Below are 24668 nucleotides of genomic sequence, written 5' to 3' on the forward strand. Positions count from 1 at the left end.
AGCAGGCCATGACTGTATACAGGGAGAAAGTAACTATGTAAACTAACCTGGACACAGTTTGACAGAGAGTTGTGCTATATTATTATTCTGCAGGTGTGAGGAAGTGCATACTTCTGTAAATTGCTTTTATTCCTTGATCACATTGTCCTATCAATGCAGAATGTCTTCCTGACCAGAAATGAGAACCATGCAGACAGACATAACATGGACTGTTTGCATATTTCAGTCTTTAAATCCTCCTGCATTAATAGTGATAAGGCACTGTGGGAGTTCTGGTCCAAAGCATCAGGCGCACCCAAGGTTCCCCACCCCTCACCCCATCATAAGCAGTTAGTAAGACCAACAGATAGTAAGGACTCTGTGTATGTGAGAGAGAGAAAGAGAGAGAGAGAAAAAGAAGAGAATAAGAGAAAGTGACCCTATGAGTAGCATTGCAAAGGGAGAAAAAACATGTTGGTATGGCCAAGTCTTTGTGCCTAGCATGTGGCTAAGCAAGGAACATGGAAAGAGGAGTCTGGGGAAGATATTAGTAGAGCATGAGGAAACCTATTTTCCCAGTTCTGCATTCTAATGCAGTCTGTTCTTGATATAAAAATATAAGATCTGGAATTGCTATTCAAGAATGGATTCAGGATGAACATGTGAAGTGGATTTAAAGGGGAGACTTATACTGTGCCAGTACACCTTTAGGATAAAATGAGACTCATATTTCACACTACTTAGTGGCACCAGACCTTCTCCCTATAGATTACCATAGTGAGTAGTAATGCTAAGGTTATGTTATCAATCTAATTACTGTGTGAATTACACTTTTTACAGGCATTATTTGACAATGGTCTTGGACTTGATCAAAGGTGTGTTAGTTGCCTGAGATGTTCTGGTGATGCATCTCCGTGGAAGCTAATCTCAGTTTGAATAAAAATAAATGATTACAGAAGGCTGTTGGGAACACAGTTCACTCCCCAAATTATGCTTGATGCAAAGGTTCCTCTAGACAAGGAAAATGTGTTGGGACGTTTCAGTACTTGTTGATATCATTCTTGAGTTCATGCAGACCGGTTCTGGACACACACACACACACCCCGTGAAAATGGAGGCACGCACCACGGGGGGCGCCCCATTGACGATAACAGGGGTCGCCCCTTCGCACATATTCAGGAATGCGGATTCCAATTCCTCAAGAAAGAAAGGGAACTGTATATCATGAGAAGTCAACTCTTTAGACCAGAATTTCTGAAGCAGGGTTCTCTGGAACCCTCAGGTTGTGCAAGAGGTTGTGATTAAAAAAACACAAAAAACCCAAACTTTTTTTTAAAGTTGAGTTGTAGATATAATCATTTTTATGCAGGAGTTCCCTCAGATCTTAAAATTATTTCAAGGGGTTCTCAGAGGAAAAAAGATTGAGAAAGGTGGCTTTACTATAGACCATTCTGGAGGAGTGCTGAGTCTGTGTGTGTTGTTTGTTGATAGGGAACATAAATGACAGGCTTTAGGTGCACTTTTACTGTGGCAAGATTTAATGTGCTTCCATCGACAATATTGGAAGGCAGATATAAAAAAAATACCATATAATAAGCACACTTGCATTTATACAAATGTAGATATAGAGACTCCTGACCATGTTTTATTTTATTGCTCATTTTACCAAGGTATTTGTTCCAAATTAATTACCCCAATTTTACAAAAAATTCTGGGCAGATTGGAAAGATTTTATCTATCTCTCCTACTTGATGATTCAGATCCACAAATTATAGAGAAGGTTTGTAGGTTTTGTGCCTCTGTCATTACTACAAGTAGTCAATTAATATGAAAGTATTGAACTGTTCAAACTGTATGTTTAAACTTCAATAATCTTAAATATTGATAATCTTAAATTTTTAATCCATGGATATTAGACACAAATTTAGTATATTTAAACTATGTTTTAGGAATTTTAGCTGTATTTGTATATTATGTTATGTTATGTTATATTATGTTATGTTACATTTTGGTCTATGACCATAAATGATTGAATGAATGAAAGGACAGGCTGTAATCTTGGAGAATCAAAGAATGAAACAGAAAATGTGAGAACTGTGTTTCAAGTTCTAACAGTCTCTTGGGGTATTGGCTTCCACTTTCTGGAAGTTTGATGTAGGAGAATCTGTTTTTCCATATATGCTTAAAATCAGCACTGAAGAACACCATAGGATTCAAGTTAGCTCCTTCCATTGAAATAAATGTGTTGCATCCTGGTATCTTTCAGGGGCTGAAGAAGTGGCCAGATCTGTCACTAAGTAGGACTATATACCTGAATTACCTTTGAAGTGGTGGTTTTACTATCCCTGTGGTATTTGCACCTGTGTTGTATAATTTAAAAGAGGTGACCAGTGTTGCCAACAGTTCCTAGTATCATGGTAATAAGATAGCCTAGAATGAACAAAACAACAAAGGCTATGGTGGATACAGAATGAAAATAGGAAAAGGAAATCTGAACATGAAAAATAAATCCACACTAGATGTGTCTATTGCATAAATCAAAAGGTTTTATGTCATAACATGAGCATGTGCCATACTGGCTCGTATATTGAATTTCAGTAGTTGGTTGCATAAAGAAGTAAAGTGTAATGAAACTGCAAGCAAAGTATTCCCCAGTCAGCCTTATCTTTGTTCCATTTGTCCTTCAGACACAGCTTTTCTTACATTTTTCAATAAAACTCATCCAACTCCTTTTCTTTTCTTTCTCTCCCCCCCTTGTCTTTTTTTTTTTTAAAGAACTTTGCATCTCTCTGTAACTGAGCAGAGAAAACCAATGAGATTCATTGCTTTTCTACTTGAGTCCTTAGCTGTTTTTTAAGAGATCAAAACTTAGAATGATGTTACATGGAATTAAGGCTTACCCACTGATGTGTCCCTGTAGAGGTTATGTTTTTCTTGTGGGGAGAACGGTGGGAGGGAAAGGGTGAAGGGTGACACTTTTGAGCAGGCTTGTAGACAGTAAACACTACTTTCCTTGTTTCTTAGGATCCTCTTTGCAAGCTCGGTGCTTAACCTGACTGAACTTGTTGCCCTTCGGCCTGACCTTGGCAAATTGAAAAAGGTCCTTTACTTCCATGAGAACCAATTGACATATCCTGTCCAGAAGTGTCAGGACAGAGACTTCCAGTATGGATACAACCAGATTCTTTCATGGTAGGTGCATCTCATGCATCCCCACATTTAATTGTTTTCTACTCTCCTTTATGTGCACGCCTTCAGGGTTTTTTCTTTCTTCTTAAAATAAAAATAAATGTGGAACCTGATGCAGTTGCCAACATTTCCACCCCATTCAGAAGGAAAGTACCACCCCGAAGTTCCTTAGTATATACAAGTTGTTAAATGAGAAGTATACCTAGATGTTATTATGAGAGCCTCGTTGTACTCCAGTAAATTGCACTAATTTTCAGTATATACCTCATTCGTAATACACACAAGATGCTTTTGCTTTGAAAGCACTTAACAAAGGGGCAGTTAATCAACGCTGGCTGAGCAATAGCTTTTATTGCATCCAGCTGAAATTAAAATAGAGGTTTTCAAGGGAGTAAACAAAAATTAAAATGTACTGCAGCAGTGTTTTTAGGGAGAGAGGGTAGTAAACATACCAGATAAATCCTTACGTTTCTTTCATTGCATGTTCACAAATTGTGCAGGGGTAAAACACCCAGACATTTAAAAGGCTTTGGCCCTTTATTGTTACTTAAAACAACCATATTTCCTGAATATAAGTTAATGAAAGAAGTTAATAACAGCTACACTTGAAAAGCTTTGTGATTAGATGTTATACAAACCAAAAGTGAAACTGCAAAGCTGAATTGGCCTGAATTGAAATAAATTCATTTACTTGGCCTATTTCACACATTTGTTATTAGAATTATTATAAGCATAGATTGAGCATTTTAAAACTAGATGTATAACATCTGCATCTTTGCATTGTAACTTGAATGAAAGACAAATAATGATCCAATATAGTTGAGCTTTTTTGGTAGCTCCCATTCTGCTTTCGTTTGCAAAATGTTTCAGCTTTGCAGTAGCAATATTCTGAAAATATAATGAAACGGCTTTGCTTTAAAATGGTTCTTAAAAACAAACAGCCGCCCATATAAAATACTCCTTATCATTACTGCTGGAAGAAATACACATACTGTGAAGCTTTAGAGCCATTCCCCTCCCCTCTGTTACTTTGGAAAATGCTATCATTTTCCATATTGTCTTTCATATAATAGCACGTTTACCAATGATCTCACTGTGTCAATTCTGAGAATTGTATTTGAGCCCATAAAAACACCACACCTGCTCTCCTTGTCTAGTAAGAGTGGTTGGCTGTAGCTATATGTGTGTGTTAAGGAACTGTGTGGATAGGTGGGCAAACCCCATTTTCACCAGATGTGGCAGGGAATGCAGGAAGAAATGGGTTCTCCTCTTTCTCCTATAAGGTCAGAAGATATGTTGGTACTTCTCTGGGCAATTTTCTGTCAGCAAGTAGGCTGTGGAAGAATGATAAGTTCAGTGCAGGCATTAACAATATGTTCCCAGGCTAGAAGCATGTGCTCAGAGGCACCCGCTTCCTTACCTTGAGCGCTGTATCCTAAACACATTTGCCTTTACTATGGTGTTATAACAAAAAAATAAAAATAAAAATATTAGGCTTCCCCTGCTTATAGGACACTCACACTATATTGCAATTCTGATAGCAGTCCTTCACAACCATTTTATGAGGGCACATTCAGGAATAATGCAGTTTCTGCACTTCAGTCAGGCTCTCCTTTTCCTCCTGTACTGTGATTGCTGAAAGTGGTTCTGAAACCTATTTGCTCCTCAAGCTCCAAGCACTGGTGGCCCATGGTTTTGACACGAGGGGCTCCTCACCCCATCACTTTAGAGTGAGGCATCCTCCTTTCCCTCCCACAACACCCGCACTTGGAACATAGGCCCATATAGATCACAGCTATCTAGAATCCAGATTTGTGTTGTCTCCATCATGCATTTGAGTGGTAAGAATATCTATTTTTCAACTCTAATGAATCTGTAGTTGGGGAAGTTACATGAATTGCAAAGAAATTTGGATTCTCTAATCCAAATGTGGTTCCATCCCTCTCCAAAGGCAAATACCCTATTAACAAGAATCATGGGTTGAAACTAAATGAGAATTCAGCAAGGTGGGCCCAATGACCCCTGCCTTGAATCCCATGGCTGGGGAAAAGATGGAATAGTGGAGGAGGAACAGGAGGAGGAGAGGAGAGAAGAGGAGATGATGACAATAGGATAACAGCAAAAGCAGTTGTTCTGGTTCTAATTTTTTAACCACTGTCGTGTGATAATATAATATAAAAAAGAGAGCTTGGAAAATTTAATTATTGAATCACAACTCCCAGAATCCTCAAAGGACCCATGAAATTGATTTGTAGGTGCATGCCATCAAGAATGGTAAAGTGCGGGACATTTCTTTTATCAGATAGAATCTAGTTTTTTTTCTTCACTTGAGGAGAGCTGATATATATGCATCCCCTTTTAAATTATTTAGCTTTAGTGCTAGGATTTGTGTTTTGCCAATCCTACACTAACCATAGACTACAGAACAGAGAATCTGAAAACAAAAACAAAAAAACCCCCAACAACTCCAAAACAAATGGATCAAAAGTGTCTGTCGTTACGTTGTAAAAGAAACAAACACATCAACTTTTTTTTAGTCTTTTCTGTTCCCAACGATTAGAAGCAAGAGAAAGAGGTTAGTGCACTGGTTGTCTTAGTTGAAAGAAAACATGTTGTTAAAAAATAATATGTTTGGGAAAATACAAGATTTCAGAAAATGGTTCCACTCCAGTTGTCGAGCTGAAAAGCATTAGAGCACTCTTCAAATATTTCCTTGCCTTTTCCTGCTGACTCCTGCTGTTTTTGGGCCAGTGTCAGTTTTCTTTCTTGACTATGAAGCAGTGACAATTAGGAGGAGGAATGACTTTAATCCTGTGCAGGCAGTATTACCAGTGGAAATGTACAAGTGGAGAAGAATGTGGTGGCAGGAGCTACCAGACAGGCTCAGAGAGTGGATAAGTCACTTGTTTGAACTAAACTCTCACTATCCTTCAGGCAGCATGGACAGGGTCAAAAAAGAAATTTCTCAAAGCTTTGGATGATATTTAGTGGTCCCAACCTGACCTTCACACCCTGATTGTAACTTGTGCAGGGGTAGAGGTCAGAAAAGTGCAGCGTTCAGCCCAGGAGCCAGTTTTGTGGGGAACAGCTGAAAAACCTTTAAAGCACGCTCAAAACCTTACCAGTTTGATTCTCTGCCCCTATGAAGCCCCCCAAACAAAGTGGTGGAAATTGGCTGATTCCGAGAACTGAAAGTGATGTGGTAGCCAATTACTCCAGAAGCAGCTGTGTGGACTGTGGCAAGGAAGGGATGGTCCCTCACTCCCCTACAGCTGCCTACTGCTGGTCTATGCAGTTAGGTCTCAAGCATGTAATTTGTACTCCCAGTTTTGCACAATACATATTAGTTGTATTCTGTTCAGTAATTCACTTTCAGTGAATTAGTACCATTGCAAAAACCAAAAGTACCCCCTAACTTCCTTTTAAGTCATAGAACCACTGCCTGGAGGAATTTCCGAAGTGCTAGACAATAGTGTAATGTGTGGTGACATATACAGCCTTCTCTTGGTAGCAAAGTGTGATGCCACAGACAGCTGCAATAAGACTATGCAGCAGTCCTTGCCTCTTCTTCTCCCAGCACACTCCACTACTAGGAAGAATTAGATGTGATATCCCTTACCATCTTGTTCTCTAACACCTCCAAGTTGTAGTGGTGCATGTGGCAATCTACCTTATTGTACGGTCAAAGTAAGGAAGGGGCTGTATATGTTGGGCAGAAAGTAAAATGCATTAATGTTGTTCCATGAACTCATCTATACAAGAGCTAGAGGAAGATTTCTAATGATCCAGTATCACAGTATGTCAGGGTTGTGTTATGCTATAGGAAATGTGGGGGAGTGGGGGAGGTAAAGATTAAATGTGTAGTTGACTGTAAAAATATTGTGGAAATGCACTTTTGTCAATGATGGAACATTTCCTATGATAGGCTCTTTCATTAAGATCAAAAGCAGATCTCTCATAGGTTGAAGGAGCTTCCCTTGGTGCAACACTGGGCAACTGACGTGGGGCATACCCAATGCCACACTTTTCAGTTAAAAAAAAGAAAATAAATTCAAATATTTATTCTGCCCCAATCACTATCTAGTGGGCATAGGGCAGTAATTTCACCATATTTTTGGCTTTTCCAGCTGTTTTAGTCTCAGGAGAGGGCCTTTTTTAAAACAGGAAGTAATGTCAAAATTGACTTCCTGGTCGAAAAAATGCCTCTCCTTGCCTAGTCCAGGTGCCCAATACATGCTTTAGCTCTCCACACCTGCTAGAAGTTATTTTGAGTCACTCTGGGAAGAAAAAAAAGTCAATTGCCCACATAATAATAATAATAATAATAATAATACTAACAACAACAATAATAATATTTATTTGTATCCTGCCTCTCCCTATATTGGATCGAGGCAGGTAACAGCAAACAAGAACAATAAAATCAAACATGAGTATCAATAGATAAAAGCATAACAGGACATATTAGATCCTAGTTCCCCTATCTCCCTCCCACCTAAAATAACATTAAAAAACAATTCCCAATAAAATGGTTAATAAAACCATTTCCCCACCTCTGCCCTAATGGGAAGGACACCTTTACATACAACCTATTAAGCTAGATTTATTATTTATAAATTATTAATTCACTCTCTTTTTCATCAGCTTGGTTGCTGACATTGTGGTGTTCAACTCTACCTATAATATGGAGTCATTCCTAACATCTATTGGAACATTTATGAAGCGGATACCTGACCATAGACCTAAACATCTGGAAAAGCTAATCAGGCCAAAATGCCAGGTCCTTTATTTCCCAATAAGGTTTCCTGATGTGAGCAGGTTAGTAGATTTTGACTTTCTTCACTCTTTTGTGTCATAATGCTGTCTCTGCTTCACTTCCAGATTATTTTTGTCCACAGATTTCCATTGGGAAGTTCTGTGAGTTAATGAAGAAAAGTATTGCATTTCTGACCAATTTTCTGGCAGGGAGCTAAACTACGCAAGAACAAAATATATATCAGGTTATTCAATTGGGGCTGTTTGTAAGCATTATGAATTTTGCCAGTTCTGCTAGTGGTTTTTACTATATTCTGATTAAGTTGTCAGGCTTGCTTTCTGTTTCCTTTGAGGTACCTAAGAGATTCAATAATGATTCATGCTCATCCTCCCCATTTATGTACAGGGGGTACCTACCAACCCTCCTCCCACATCATCCCACACTTCGTCCTCTGTTAGAGGACAGCACTGACATCAACTGCTCCCTCTTGTTTAAAGGTAGAATGAAGCTGGTATGTTTGCAGTGCTGGTACTTCAGTTGACAACAGGAGTAGCTGTTCTCCTCAGGGTATATTTGCCCCAAAATCTGAGACCTGTTTAGTTGTTGGTAAAATTTGTTCTGTAAAACTTGAGGAGGGGGTGTTTGTTAGCCTTGTCCATTTTCATCTTCATATCTGTCACTCACCTACACATGTTCCGTGACTTTTCAGTTCATAAAAGCCATTGTTGTGTGTGAAACCTCTTCATATGATTTGTTTCCCTGTCATGTGGAGAGGTTCCATGGATAACTAAAGAGTGTCACTTTCCAGATTTAGATGGTGATGATGGAGGCTGGGTGGGGCTAGCATGCTCTCCCTCCACATTAATTAATTTTAAACATTTCAGAAACACCTGATTTGGACTGAGATTAGCTCAGTATTTGTTTCCAAACATTTAACAGCTGAGGACCAGTCTGAAGAATACATTGGGAGATGTGTGATTGTGTCTCCCATGTTATGTTTTTTATTCATTTATTTTTAAAGAAAAAGTCAAAGCTGCCATTGTGTAGAGTAACAATCTGGATATGTTTATCCCTTCCTGATGTCTGTTTTTGTCTATTTCTTTACTAAATATAGTTTCCAAAAGACTGCATGTGTGTTCTTGCACAAAGCAAATAGCAGCTTCAGCAGAGGATTTAGATTGGGAAAGTGGTAAGGGATGGAGGAAGGATAAAACCTATTTTCCCCAACACCATAATTCCATCACAGTTTTAAAAGTGGGAAGAATTCAGTCGAGATCTTATAGTGTCTTGCTTGCTTTGGCTCTTATGAAGACTCTCCCTCTAATATAAAATTGGCACACTTTCTCTTATGTCCCACAAAACTTTACTTATAGCAATGGTGTGAATGAAAAATAGCCACATTGAGTAGAAGCTACCTCTTAGGTTTCTTAATGAACACCTGCCTTCTGATTGGGAGGAGACAAGTCCAGCAGTGTAATTCATATAGAGGTAGGAGGAAAAGGTTACTTTTCTGGGGAAAATAATTATGTTGTATGCAAACAAAAAGAATGATTGAAGGATGCAATTGGGCCTAAACCTGAGAGATGGGATAGAATTATTGTGTCCAATAGATGCTGACTGGAAGTGCTGTTTATGCCTCATGAAGAGATGCAGTATACATCTTCCACTATAGGCCCTTTACACTTCCAGGAGAGTGATTATTTTCTCATGACACCAATCACCTCTCTTACGATAGAGTAGCAGAAGGGAACATAGCTCAGTGAAAAGAGCACATCTTTTGCATCTGGGAGGTCCTTGGTTCAGTCCTTACTCATCATCTTGATTATTTACTGGGTACAGAATATTCCACACTGGCTAATGATGTCAGACTGGTTTGTAATAATAAAAATCCAATTAAAATCTCCAGATACCACATGATGTGAAAAGCATTCTTTCTAAGGCCACAGAGAAGACAAAGCCTGATTTTACTCCTGTCTCCTTGTGGACCTGCTTGTCCCTTATAAAGGTTGTACTCCTTGTCCCAACATCTTCTAAGATGCAGTATGTGGTTGTGGGGAAAGGGCCTTTAGGTGCCTTGTCTTTGCAACACTTGCCCCAAAGGTGCTCACCTGGCACACACTGTGATGTCTTTGCTGCTATCAAGCAGAGCCTTTAAAAAATCACACTGTTTTTGAGGTATTTTATTCTGATTTGTATATTTTAGATTGTGTTTATATATTGGGAGCATACACATTGGTTTTCTTTATTGTGTTTTTTTTAATACTGCTGCATTAAGAAATGGCTAGCTGAACAAATAATCTGATTTCATATAAGGCAGTTTTCTCTATTCCCCTGCTGAATTTGGGAATGACTGCATTAGATATTTGGAAGTGTAGCAAGTTCACTTAGCCTTATGGTTTGTTTAGGCAGTTTTGAAGCTTATAGAAAGAAGACCCATGTTTGAGCAGCTAAGCCTGATAATTTTGGCCATATGTATGTAGTGATGAACATTTATTTAGGGAACATGCATAGCAAGAAGCGTTATGAGCTTGGGCTGGCAGGGTTAGTTTTAATGTGATTTTTTGGGGAGGGAGGGAAATTCGTCCTTTTAAATTTACTACAATATTGCAAAAGAACACACAATTAACTTAGTGTGTGTGTGTGTATCCTTGAAAAGAAAAACTTTTCGCAAAGGCTTTTGTTCAGGAATCAATATGAAATTTATATGTGCATTTAAAATCTAGTGCATTTTATACTGCTTCTTGTTTTTAGACACTAAATAAATAAATAAATGTTTGTTGTGTTTGGAAACCAATTATGGTTTCTGACGTTGGATAAAAATAAACACCGACACTAGATGACAGAGATCAACGTCTTACCAAAACTAACAATTCACAAAGCAAGTTGTGCATTTTTAGCTTCAGCTTCTTCTGATCTTTGAAGCTATTTTTTCCCTAACAAGATCTTGGGTAAAATAAATGTTGAATGCACCTGTGGCAATTGAATGCAGTTTATTAATTTAGTCTGTATTACTGTAGCTGAATGGAAATGGAGGAGAAAAAGGTTAAGAAATATCATGGCCAAACTTAGATTCATAAAGCTAGCTCTTCGCCCAGAGTGTTTTTCGAGTTATTTTCAAATGGTAATTTGCTTTATCCAAACCAAACTCATACAGTGTAAGTAAGTGATTATTTGCATGACTGACAGTCATTTGAATGCCTGAAGTCTTTTAAAAATGCATAATTTTGCTGAAAAGTGTGTGTGTGTGTGTGTGTTGGGGGGAGCAATATGAACAGAAAAATCACCAAGGTGATTTTTTCCTCCTCATTTTGACCTCCTTTTTACTTGTTGTCATTGCCATCAAAATGATTTTTTTTACCCATGTTCAGCTCAAAACAAAACAAGCAGCAGTATTAAGAATATAATCATGATCTCCAAAAGAAGTCCTCATTTTAAGTTAAGGTTGTAGCTCTAAAGCAAAGTTTAAAAAATGCATTAGTGCACCACATTTGACCCTAGAACTTGGCTCTGTAAGAGGGGCAGAACATACCATTTAACTTCAGAAAATAAATTAGGTTTATTTGTAGTCTTTCTTAACACATGCCCTTAACAGAGAAGTTGTTGCATAAAATATGAATGTATACTTAGAAATGATGATGCACCAATTTGGATTTGGCTAACTGAAGTGGTAGTGTGGACAGGTTATTACATTTTGTGTAAAACAAAATTGTATCTGTGTTTTGTTTTATTTCCTTCCGATCAGACAATATAGTCAAGTGTTATAGGATTTACTTTTGGATTATAGACAGTATGTCTATGAAAGTCTCCATTTTTGGTCTTGAGTTATGAACTTTAATTGCTGTTCTTCCCAGAAACCTGTACTGGATCTGACTGGTGGTGGAGAATACAACTCAACCTAGAAGAATTGTGAAAGAATTTGTAAAGTGCATTCTATTTTTCAGTATAGCTGTTTCTGAGTATTTTTAAATTGGACCCATAAATGAATAATTCACTTTTGATATAGTTGAATGTGTGTTTGATCCTGATCTTCAGCCCAAGCATCTAACAGAATAAAAATGATTAAAACACAAAAAGAACACGGTTAAAAACACAGGTAACCATATCAGAATCACAGGTGTAAATCAACATACCTGGAGACTCTGACTAATAATAATAAAAGGATTCATTTTGGTTTAACTCCAGTGACTGTTCCCAGCTAGAGAAAATCCACTGAATCAATTGTATGGTAAATCAGCACTTATGTACATTGCACTGATTCACTGGATCTGCTCTAGTTAGGACTAGTGACTAGATTTAGGTCATTAGATTTAGCACTAGGTGACTCCTGGGAAAATTATTCCAGGTGGGGCTGCCACTAAGAAGGCCTTATTTTAGGTCATTGCCCACACATGGGAGAGGCTTTTTAATCTGGTAGGTTTCTATGAGAAATGTTGGTTTTGATGGAATACAGATTTCAGATTCTTCAGAATCACAAGACTAGTTGTGCTGAAAGTCTTCTACAGTGGACTCTTCCCATCTGTAGGGGTTAAGTTCTGAGGGGTGGGGGGTGGGGTACAGATGGTAAACAATGTGGACAGTCACATCCCATATTATTCACTGGTAGCAATGTATCTATGTGCATGTGCCATGATTGAATAATATGGAGCATGGTGGTCTATGGGTGGTCAAAGCCATGGATCATCAGCACACTGATAGAAAGGATGCACTTTCTATCTACTTTCATCTTTCATATCAAAGATCTGGATGAAAATAAAACTAATCAGTTTTATATTGGGTATTTTTATTTTTGACAAAGAAAATACCCATACTGCCATGGGAGTTGTGATGCATTGTGTATTTCATAGTCATCTGAGCATTCTCACTTTGTCACTTACCTCAGTGTTTCTCAGAACTATCTGATGTGAGGGACTGACAATTATTTTTTTTCTGAAGTATTATGAACCTGTACAAAATTTATGCCCATTGGCTACAAGTGATTCTTTCCTTGATGGAAACTCTCCATGGACTGGCAGTTGATGGCTTGTGGATTGGCACTTGTCTAGGCCAAGAAGTATAAACAAATCCTGAGATAGGACTGAAACTGATTATTTTGGTGATGGAACTGTTTCCATAAGTGCAGCCAGGAGGAGGAATCCCTCCCCTCACCAGCAGCTCATTGTGCACCTTAAAACCTGCTCTGGAGAGCTAGGAAACACTGGAGCAGATGTTCTGGGGACATGGAGGGGGGGGGTGCAGTAGGGTGCTATATTTGAAAAGAGTCCCAATCCAATTCTGGCTTGATATGTGTGCAGTAGTCCACAGCTCATAAACAGATAACCCACGATTCTCAGAATAATTGTCCCATTGCAGCTATTGTGATGTCTCCTCAGAGTTCTGGAGTCACACAGGCCAAAATTGAGTTGTGTAAAATTATATGGTGGGTTAAAAAATAGAGAACATTTCATAACTCCTATTGCCCCTCCATGTGAACAGCTACAGTTTCATACCTGTGATTGTATGGGCAAATATTGGTATGGGCAAATGTTGGTGTAATGTTTGAGGAGAATGAAGGACTGAGCAAGGGAGGCCCCTTTAACATTTTGCCCCCTCCTCCAGCCCCGGACCAACTCAGCTTGGGCATCGGCCCATAAAGCCTCGGCCTCGCATTCCCAGCCATGGACTGCCTGGAGGAGAATAGAGGACTGAGCGAGGGAGGGCTCTTTAACATCTTGCCCCCTCCTCCAGCCCTGGACCAACTCAGCTTGGGCGTCGGCCCATAAAGCCTCAGGCAATACTAAGAAGAACATTTCTTGTTGCTAAATTTTAGTCTCTCTCTTTTTCCGGGTATTAGATTATAATCTTTTATTGTAATTCCTTAACAGTAATGTTGTAACTTGTTATGCTGTATTTCCTTTATTATTTCATTGTTTTTGGCATCTGCTTGTTATTTTTTGGAATGAGGGGTTGGAAATGGGGAGTTCTTTTTGATAATTATTGATTTGAATGTAATCATTAGTGTTAGGCTTTTGTCATTATTGAATTGTTATGATATTACTATTATTATTATTATTACAGTATGTTTTTGGTATGTATTGCTATGTTACATTTGTTTATTATTTTATGTTTATTGCTATTGTTTTGTATTTCCCTACTGTTGTAAGCAGCCCGGATTCCCAATGATTGGACGGGATATAAATAAATCATATTATTATTATTATTATTATTATTATTATTATTATAAACTGGTGCTCTCATGCTGCAGCTGGCAGAAATGCTACATAATGGGAATGTCCGTTATGAAGAAATGGCTGCTCCACTAATGCTTTGAGGACAGGAGAGGAAAGGGAATGCTTCAGTGATTCTTCAGAAGTGTGACCGGCTCCCACACCTTTGCTCTTCTGGAGCATTTTGCCAGCGTTTAACCCACATAAGCCTCCGTATGATAATCCCCATAATGTTGACCTCTGCCAGCTCTGTCCACATGGAGCCCAATCCATAGGCTGTCTGACTGCCCATCCTCTGCCATGACTACCTCTTTTACATATTGAGGAAAGTAAGAAAGCTCTCCTGACAGAGTCTTACGTCACATGGACACTTGGGAAAAGCAGAAACCATATCACATGCTCCCTTATCAGTTGCTTAAAAAGTTAAATCTCTGTCCCAAGCCACTTAATATCCACGTTAGACAAATGACAGTACAGAATAACAAATAAAAGTGAACAGATGGGAGGACTTGGGTTAAAGATAATGAGAGCTCCTTTCATTAATGCAACTTGTTGGTATTACATCCAGCACATGCTTTAAATGTTGAAATACTGAAAATGAAAATCTGATTCTTTAAACCATGCTTCTTTCTGATACTATGAAATGTCATTGCCAGAGCTACTATGGTAGGGACTAATGGGACAGAGGGTAAGAATTTCAGTTTCAGTATAGTTTTGATATTAGGCACACCCTATTTCCAAGTATGGAAAAGTGGGGATTTCTAATTGAAGTAAAAGAGTGGCATGGAGGCAGAAATACCATCCATCTATATGGCAAATAACGTGGTGCATCAAATGTAAGCTAGTCCAGGGTCAGAGAATGCCTGGAATTAGAGCTTCCCTGGAGAATCCTCCTATATAGGAGAAGCCACAGAGATGGCATTGACTTATACCGTATGTCCTTCCCTCCCCTCACTTTCCACTCTCATCTGCCTGTCCCCTCCTTCATGCCAGCCATTTCCCTCAAAACACTTTTCTAGCCAAGAACACATTGTATAGTAGGCTTTTGGTATCCACTGGGGTTTGGTTCCAGAACCACCTGTGGATACCAGAATCCATGGATGCTTAAGTCCCTTTAAATACAGTGGCATAATAAAATTGTATCGCTTATATAAAATGGTAATATCAAGCTTTGATTTTTGGAATTCTGTTTTTGTGAATATTTTTTAGCTGTGGATGCTTGAATCCGTGGATTAAAAAAAAACTGTGGATATAGAGGGCTGGCTGTAAGTTACCGGTAACCACCCCTTCCTTAATATATCATGCTGCAATCATTGTTTGTTTCTTGCTTGAAGCATTCTGCAAGTTTCTCCTTCTGTTACTACTTCTGTCACTTTGACTACAGGAAAATTATTTTGTTCTCTTTGTTTTACCTCACATTAGTCACACAGCTGAGGTCTAACATTAGACTTTCACTAGCTCCAGAGCACAGTGCCGTTGAATTCTCTGTGCAACCCACTTAATTTTATTATGTTGGGTTCTCGTCATGTTGCATACAACGCATTCCCATAAAAGTTGCATTTTGTATTTACAGAGAAATTTCTCGTGAGAGTTAAGGTCTTGTAAAACATTCTTGTTCTACAGCATGAACGAATTATTACACTCTGGGGCATTAAAAGTGAAGTGTACTGAAGAAAAGAATTTTTTCATTAAAATGCAGTTTATATTGATAAAACAGATTACTAGCATTTGATGAAATGTGAAACTTGGATCTGCCCCTATCGCTAAATCGACGGTAGGTTTATTTTGGCAGGAGTAGTAGAATGTAATGTATATCAGGACCAATCATTATGCCATACCTGTTAGTTTTGTATTCAGTTTAAATTATGCTTCAGTAAAGTGGGAGGAGGGAGTAGAAAGGAGGGGGGGACCCTGCTTACTATATCTGTACTTGAAGTAGCAGAATGTGGTAACCAAGAATATTAGAAAAGAAAAGCTGTTGTGTTATCAGTTTTGGCACGGTCATTTATCAATCAGTATTTTAAACATTGACAAGTGGTAATTTAATAGGGAATGACCCTGTTGGCAGGAAGTTCTAATGACAGATGATGCAAACTCATTTATCACTATGGGGCTCTGCCGGCTTCTTACCTTTCTCAGTATCACAGCTCATATTTTCCAAGTCTGGGATGTGAGAAGCCACAAAGGGCAAAACCTATGGCAGAAAGCCTGCAACCACTCCTATCTCTCTTTAAAACTGGTTAACTCTTGATTTACACATCACCCTCCTGGTGTAGATAGAAAGTCCTGATGCTTTGGAAATGATTTAAGCAATACTTGTGGAATTTGGGTGCAGTATCATGTATTGGAAATGCTGCTAGACATGCTAGAGGTCTGAGGTGCTCCAACTTGGCAAGGTCGCCTCCATCAACTGGGCATCAGAAGGTCATGGGGAGAGAAGTGAGGAAGGATGGGCGGGAAGGGGAGAAAAGGTCATCATGACAAGCTGTAGGGGGAATAAACACAAGAGCCAAGATACTCAGAGACCATGTCACAGAGATTTCTAGGTAATGACTCTGTCCTCTGGGACATTGTTGTTATTTGTGTGTATGTAACTTCAAGTCACTTGTCAAATTATGGTGACCCCATGAATTTAATAGTGTCTTCTAAGGCAAGAAATATTCAGAAGTGGTTTTACCTATTCCTTATTTATGTTTAACTGCCTAGCTTCTCATCCTTTGGTGGAGGATGCACTAACCTTCGCTATATTTTTTTCAGATCTTAGTTGGATACACTGCTGAAGCAGCCCTAAGCTTTGCTTATTCAGTAAGAAGGGTCCTCTCCAGACGGGCCATTTTGTACGTACTCCATACATACTAGGGTTGACTGGGGGCGTCTTTTTTAGACGCCCGCAGCCCTAATACGTATGGAATACGTACAAAATGGTGGTGCCCTGTTCACACGGGCGCCACCATTTTGATGTAACAGCCGTGCCATATCCAAACGGCATGGCACGGCCGTTACGTCATGGCACCGCTGTAGGGCGCTTGTGGCGCCCTTTCGGCAGTGCCGAAAGGAGCTCCATTTTGGAGCTCTTTCGGCCGCGCGTATCGCTGGTGTGGCCTTTATACGGCTGTGCCAGCGATACAAAGAGAAAGGGGCCGAGTGGCCCCTTTTCCCGCCGCTGTCGGCGTGTCCTTGGGGCCTGAAGCCCCAAGGACACCCCCTTCCATGCCGCGGGGAAGCGGCCTTTTGCCGCTTCCCTGTGGCCTGGAAAAGAGGCAGATCGGGGACTCGGGGCTGCCACTGTGGCAGCTGAGGCCCCGATCCGTTGGAGAAAGGGGCGGGTGCAGGCCGCCCCAAAGGAGCAGTCTCTATCCCACCAACTGAAAGTCTTGCATGCTATTTTAGGGCATGTGATTTTTATTTTTATTGGTAGGGAGGAAGGATTAATTTCTCTCCCGGATTGGTTTGGTCAGAATCAGTGCCATAGTAGACCCTTCTCTGAATACAGCTCCCAATGAAATGATTAGGAGAACCTTGTGGTAGTGGTGCATGCTTTGAAATTGACTCATTTGATACTCTGTCTTCCAATGTTATTTTGGCTTTTGGCTTATGCCAAGGGAGAACAGGGCTGAGAATTAAGTGGTCCTCCAAATGTCGATGGACTGTAAATCTCACTAGACTTGTCATCATAGCCAATTGTAAGGAGTGTTTGGAGTTTCATTTAGAAAACAACTGGTATAGAACCTCTGTAGCTGTCAATTGGTTGCAGACTGGTGGTGGTGGTACCGAAATAATCCTTTCGACATGTTCACACTCTGAAAACATGGGGGCCTTTCTGAAATCAGTAATTATTGCATTTATTCTATATAAAGGGAACTAGGAATGGAAGTCTCTCTTGGATGTTACTCATTTCTCAGTTCCTTTATTTCATCTCCCCGTTTTAAAGATTTTCATCTTGAAATATGTATGACTCATAGCAATAATAATAATAATAATAATAATAATAATTTGTTTTATTTATATACCGCTATTCCAAAGATCATAGCGGTGAACAGCAAGTAAGCTAATTAGCAAGTAAGCTAATTTGCCCCCAACAGTCTGGGTACTCATTTTAGCGACCTCGGAAGGATGCAAGCCTGAGTCGAGCTTGGGCCCTTTTGCTGGTCTGTATGTTTGCCTCTATATTAGGGAAAGGGAGAGATGGATTCTTTGTTGGGGTTTACTTTCTTGAGACCACTTTGATCTGGAGGAAAGGTGGTATACAAATAAAAGTTTTATTTATTTTATTATTATTTAATTTTGTATAGTTTGAAGGATTTAAATAATTTGTATGCTGTTGTGATTTGTGGCTTTTAAAAAAATCATTAGTCTAAGCCATCTTGAGCCTGTATGACAAATCTGAGAGCTGTTTCTTGAATTCTGATTGTTTTTAAGAGAACCTCAGGGGGTTCAACCCAAACAGCTTACAAGGGGGAATCTCTGCAGCGTTTAAATACCTGGAGTCATGCTCCTCTGGATCATGGCCACAGGCAAGAAAATATAGTTTATGTAATACTTTTCAGTGTACAAAATGTTTACTATTCTTATCTTAATTGCTACTTATCTCTAATTCACCATTTGCTTTGCCCTGTCTGAGATATCAGTATGGATAGTTATCAGGCAACCATTTAAACCTTAAAACTCCATGGGTGGCATTTTCCCCCCACCACTGACAACAAGATTTTGCAAAAGAAAGTTGAGTTACTGTAAGCATAGTGAAATGCACTTCTCTGAAAACCTGGACATAGGTGATAAGAGTGGAAGCTATTGAAAATATGAACGTTATTTTTGTATCCAGATGGAAAATAAGGTCTTGGAGGTAGGGCTAATTGGGGGGGGGGGGGGGGCTCTGCCTTTTCTGAGGTGAACTTTACTGCTTGCTCATATGTTAGATATATTTGCTTCCAAAGTGCTTTCTTATAGTTAACTAATTTTTAAAAATAAAAACATAGATTATTTTCTCTCTGCTAAAGAAATCCTTCAGCTGAAGTTCAAGATGAAAATATATAAATGCATAACAACAAACAAGCAAAAATATAGTTCTAAGAGCTGCAAAAATGCAGGAGCAAGATAAAACTGAACTATGAAAGGTCCCAAAATTGTGTTTCAAAAGAAGCGGTAAGTTGTCTGCCATAATAACTACACCAAGGGCTGATGTGCCACGTCACTCTAAGACATTATTGACATTTTTATGTGTTGGCGTCCCACATCTACTTTCTTTGAGGTTTAGGGCCCAGGATGTGACTATATAAATAGATCCAGAATATTAACCTTTTCACACTATGCAACTATAGCACTATGGTTCCACTTTAACTGCCATGGCTACCTCCTATGGACTCCTGGAGTTTATAGTTTGATCAGAGGCACAAGAAGAGCTCTCTGGCTGTGAATTCTGAATACCTCTCCCTAAATTACAAATCCCACAGTTACAGAGAATGGAGCCCTTCCCACAATTGTGTAGTGTGATAGTAACCCAGTTATCAAAGGTAGGCTTTCATGGGGGCACTGGATCCTTTGCAACCTCTCCCACATCTGGTTTGAACACTGACTTTTCCACTAGTTACTGGTTGTCTGATGCAGCAAGGGACATTTGGACTGGGTGCCAAAGCAAGATGTTGAAGGGAAATTGCTGAGATAGTCTATATGGGAAAAGAAAAGGATGTAAGGATCAGGGAAGAAGATAAGTAAAATGGAAATATGTGTGTGAGGAAGGGAGAGAACATGAGAAAATGGCTTTATTTAAGGGATTGGAATCAACAAGAGGCTCTTATCACCATTGCATCTAAGGACTGTGTCATAGTACAACACAAAACTGCATGTAAAACTTCATGCTTGTTCCACTTGATTTTGTGGTTTACTTCATAGTAATAGATGAATGGAAATGTTTATTTGTTTATTTATTGGTGGGCTTGATATGATTCTGGGTCTCGTCAGCGTGTTCATGTAATTTGATCACAGCAAGTAGTAGTCAGTGTCCTGCAGCAGCTTAAATAACTTGTTTTAATGCTGTAGATTTTCATACTCTAGAGTTCACCAAACCTGATGCCAGAATAATTTTATTACTTAGTAAGGTACAGCACGATTCTTTCTTGTTTTGTGCAGCAACAGACTAACTCTTTTGGAAATCCTCAAGGCTTTTGCTGCCGCAAAGAATTTTAGGATTAAAAGGTCATGCATAGCAATGGTTTTGTTCATTTGTTTCATATCCATTTCATAAACCTTTGTACTGCTCCAGGCAGGCTTTCCCAACAACCATATGTCCTGCAGAACAACTAACTGAGGATGATGGGAGTAGTAGTTTACCATTTATGTAGTCTTTCATGTTGAGGAAGGCTGCTCTGGGCATACTTCAGTACCCTTGTCTCTTTCCCTGGTAGCGTATACAGACTAGCTTTTGCAGGATTCATGTGCAATCCATTACTCTGTGACTTAGGGAGAACACTAAAGAGATATGACATTTCTAATATTAGTTGACAAAAGCATATTACACAGACTTTCTAGCTTTTTTTTCTTTCAGACAGGAGCTCTAATTGCCTTTTTAATGTGTAACAAATGCATTATACAAGTTGTTCACCTTTCAAGCCCTTGAACCGCTTTAGTTCCTCATTTCTCTGAAAGCCAGTGAGTCCTTCTTTATATATATTTTTCCTTTGTGATGTTTTTCCTGTTTTTCTTTCTTTACTTTTCCTTTTTTGTACATTATGGTCCAGTGGAGGAGCTCCATGTGTGAGCTTCAAAGGAATATAGACAATTTTTTTATGAATGAGATTGTTAGACTGAAAATTAGAGGAAGTTCCTATACCTTTAATAGTTATGTAGAAGAGGGAAATTCACTATTTACCTGTGTTGCTTGTTATCTGGTTGTATTAGAAATGATGCCTGCTGATACAGCACTATTAAAGGTACAGAAGCCCTCTCCAATTTTCATTCTGGCAAACTTAGTGGTGGTGAGGAGCATCATTATATATAACACATCATTATATTATTTAGTAAAGTTGTGGCTCTAATTCCTAAACAATTGGATTCTTATTTGTATTTTAACCCCCTGTTCAGCTGTGACAGACTGTCAGTTATATTAGAAACAAAAGACATTATTGGTTCATTGTAGTTTTTGTACATGGCCTTTTATGGTTGAGATTTGTGAATAAGTGCAATGTAGATTTATCTAATGTTACTGCATGTTTGTGTATGAGTTCATGCTTTAAAATAGATAGGAAAAGTCTAATTTCTTTATTCTGGTTAGAAACTGTAAGGATTGTTTCTTATTACTTTTTGAAACAGATGCATGTAAAAGATATACATAACTTGGACATGGGGCACAAATTCAGGAAGCTCCTATGGAGTTGGCTCACCTCCTCTCAGAGGCATTACACGCCTCTCTCCGTCTGTATGCGCCTTCCAGTCGCCTGTCGACTTACGGTAGCCCCATGAAATTCATACAGTTTTCTTAGGCAAGGTATATTGAGATGGGATTTGTCGGTTTCTTCCTCTAAAAATATAAACTGCAGCACCTGGTATTGACTACACCTAAACTAATTTCTCTTTATATTTGCTGCTCTGATGAGCTTTCTGTTTCACTAATGAAGTGTATATTAGTCTTCCCTGTGTGTAGCACTTAAACTATTTTAAGTTGACCATGATGGAAACTGAATCACAAAAGATGCCCAAAACAGCAAACCTGCATTCTCTGACTTAGACCTTATAGTGAATGAACTTTTATTTAAAGGCTTTTACTCGGATTCCTTGTATCTCTTAGGCTTTTTATGCTATCAGATAATCTGAATGTAAATTGTCACTCTTCATTTATTCAGCTGTGCTATGAAAATGGGAGGAAAGTTATTTGCCATGTTTTAGTTAGCCAAACCTTAGTAGTTGCCAAACCACTAAGGTTAAATGTGAGGAAAAAGTGACTGTCCATTAGTTGGAATCTAATAAAAGACCCCCCCCCCCAGGAAACAAAAACAGATTATCAGGTAGGGATTTGTGTCCCCCCCTTTTCTTCCCATCTTGTGCTGCACAGTGGGACCTGTGCAAGTTTTTAATAGGCAGTGTCCAAACAATATGACTTCAGCTGTTGAAAGTACCCTAGTTCTAAAGTCATTTCTCTCTATCTACACTAGCAACTTATTATTCTGCAAGCATCACTTCATTTTGGCTTGCAATAAGTCTTGTTCAGTCATTGTGCTGCAGTGGAATGTTTAAAGCCGAAATGTGCATTGGAATCTGTTTGTTTGCAGCAGATGATTTGCCTAAGCTTTGATGCGCAGTCACTTTCTGACATTTGTGTATTTCAGCAGTGAACAATGTAAACTCATTTTCTGAGCACTTTGATTACTTGCACATAGCAGTGCCCATGGCATGTGACAGAGAAGAGCACTCTATCCACTAATCAGATAGATATGCTTCAAGCGTATTTACACAAAATAATGAAAACAGCTGTTAGATACCTTTAAACTTGAGTGTGTTTTGTTATTAATCTACTAGCCCGTACACATGACACTATAATTCTTTGCTCACTCAAGTTGCCTTTAATGACACAGTAATAAAACTGAGAGGGATGAAAGTAATGGAATTGTAGAATGTAATGCCTCAATTGTTCTACAGTGTCTTCCTTTTTGCCAAAATAAACCACAATTAGGTCCATATGGTGTTTTTGAAGTTTTCAAGCAATGACCCTAATAAAAAGTAATGAATTTCTGACAAAAGAAAGCGTGGTGCTCTTTTAAGCAGATATCTTCGCTATTGATCTAGATATGATTGCAGACTGATATGCTAATAGAAGAAGAAAGGTTCAACGTGCCTGTTACAAGCACTTTCATTTTCAGTTTATTTTAATCATATGAAATTCCATATGAAAAGGTAGAAACATGTTGTGATCTATTAATTATGCCTTCTTTTTAATAAGAGCTAATATTTTCAGATATGCTTTGGTTCTTTCTGTGTCCCTTTTTTGTTTCTTTGTTTGAGAAAGTGAAGCTTCTGAGGTAAGAGGTGAACTTGCACCCCCCTCTTTTTTTCCAGATTGACTGAATACCATGTTGTAAAACCCTTTCTTGGACTTTCCCCTCCTCCCTGCAACTCCAGCCTTTGTAACTCAATGAATGTCTGAGACGCTGGTGTAACATAGTGGCATCACTAGCATATACCTAGGTAATGTTACACGGATGTATCTGTTTGTTTGATTTGACTATTTATTTCTGGGTGTAGCAAGAAATTTCTTTCAAGAAAAGGGGACATTTTGCCCCATCTTTTCTTGCCAGCATATATGGTCAGGGCTTATAAAATCAAGGCTTTATCTGATGACCTAGTTTAAATTCTGGAACACCATTTTTTGGGCTTGTAAAGTCCAAATGGTGAACTTGCTTCTCAGAATGTGCGAAGTGACTTTCCTCAACACTGCAGTCTAGTCTTTCTCTCTCACACACACACAAATCTTGAGTTCATGAAAAGAATGTACTTGTTACATGGCTAGCATTATGTGCTATCTCTCATTGATCAAACAAAAACAAAAAAGCTTCATTTATATACCGCTTTATACCGCCTAAGCAGTGTCTAAGCGGTTTACAACTGTAAGCTAATTTGCCCCCAACTATCGGGGTACTCATTTTAGCGACCTCAGAAGGATGCAAGCCTGAGTTGAGCTTGAGCCCTTTTTGCTGGTCATGAGCTCGCAACCTTGTGGTTTTGAGTGAGTGGCTGCAGTACAGGCATTTAACCACTGCGCCACCAGGGCTCCTAGTCTGGGAAATATTGGCTATGAAAATAAAGGCATGTATGGGTAAAATTAGAGGTTACAGGGCTGTGCATTTGCGGAAGTAATCCTATTAGAAGGACAATCTTATATTCTGTACTTACTGGAGCAACTCTTCTGTCGTATATTACAGAAGTCAACTTTGAAGTTTTGAAAACATAAATATTAATTGCTAGGTGTGGACTGGAGGGGGGAAAAGAGTGTGCAATCTTCATTAAGGGGCTGTACAAACAGCCCCTAAGGGGCAGCATGCAGCTACCCCTTTAATGGCCAAATCGAGGCCACAGCCACCCCACGCCATGGCCCTGATCCGGCGTCCGGAGGGCGGAAAAAGGAGACACAAAATGCAGCTCCTTTTTGTGCCCTCTAAAAGGTGTCACAGCTGCGGCGGTGCGGCTTTTTGACGCCTTTTTGGCTCTGCATCATCTAGATGCAGTGCCAGGGTCGCGCCATGATGCTGTGTGTTGTCTAAAATGGTGTGTGACGTCATGGCGTGAGGGGGCGAAGTCATGGTGTCGAGCGTGCGGACGCTCCACCGTGACTCTGCCCACAGGCTGGCACTTTGTGCCCATCTGTACTGGGCCTAAGTCCCCAAAAAGAAATTGATGAAATACTCTCCTGGCTATCACTACAACCTGAGCTTCCCGATATGTTTTTGAACACTTCCAGCAGTGGCAGTCTCATCTCATCGAAGCTATTAAGATTTACAAACCAAGTGTAATTTCAGCATCATTTTAATAAATAATAATAATAATAAAATAAAACTTTT

At 39.1% G+C, this 24668-nt stretch overlaps 1 protein-coding gene across 12 annotated transcripts in view; it reads left to right on the forward strand.

Annotated features, from left to right (window-relative positions):
* The window catches only part of QTMAN (queuosine-tRNA mannosyltransferase), a 278206-nt gene that overhangs the window by 143836 nt on the left and 109702 nt on the right, over window positions 1-24668 (forward strand). For 11 of the 12 annotated variants that reach the window (XM_089520087.1, XM_089520088.1, XM_089520080.1 and 8 more), the window contains 2 exons: window positions 3004-3171; window positions 7810-7983. In XM_089520087.1, coding sequence (XP_089376213.1) covers window positions 3004-3171; window positions 7810-7983 — 342 coding nt within the window. The remainder of the gene's footprint in view (window positions 1-3003; window positions 3172-7809; window positions 7984-24668) is intronic. The other variant, XM_089520089.1, reaches the window with a different exon arrangement.

Source organism: Sceloporus occidentalis, unplaced genomic scaffold, assembly GCF_023333645.1.
Source record: "Sceloporus occidentalis isolate IW3139 unplaced genomic scaffold, rSceOcc1.0.p SCAF_4, whole genome shotgun sequence".
Taxonomy (NCBI): domain Eukaryota; kingdom Metazoa; phylum Chordata; class Lepidosauria; order Squamata; family Phrynosomatidae; genus Sceloporus; species Sceloporus occidentalis.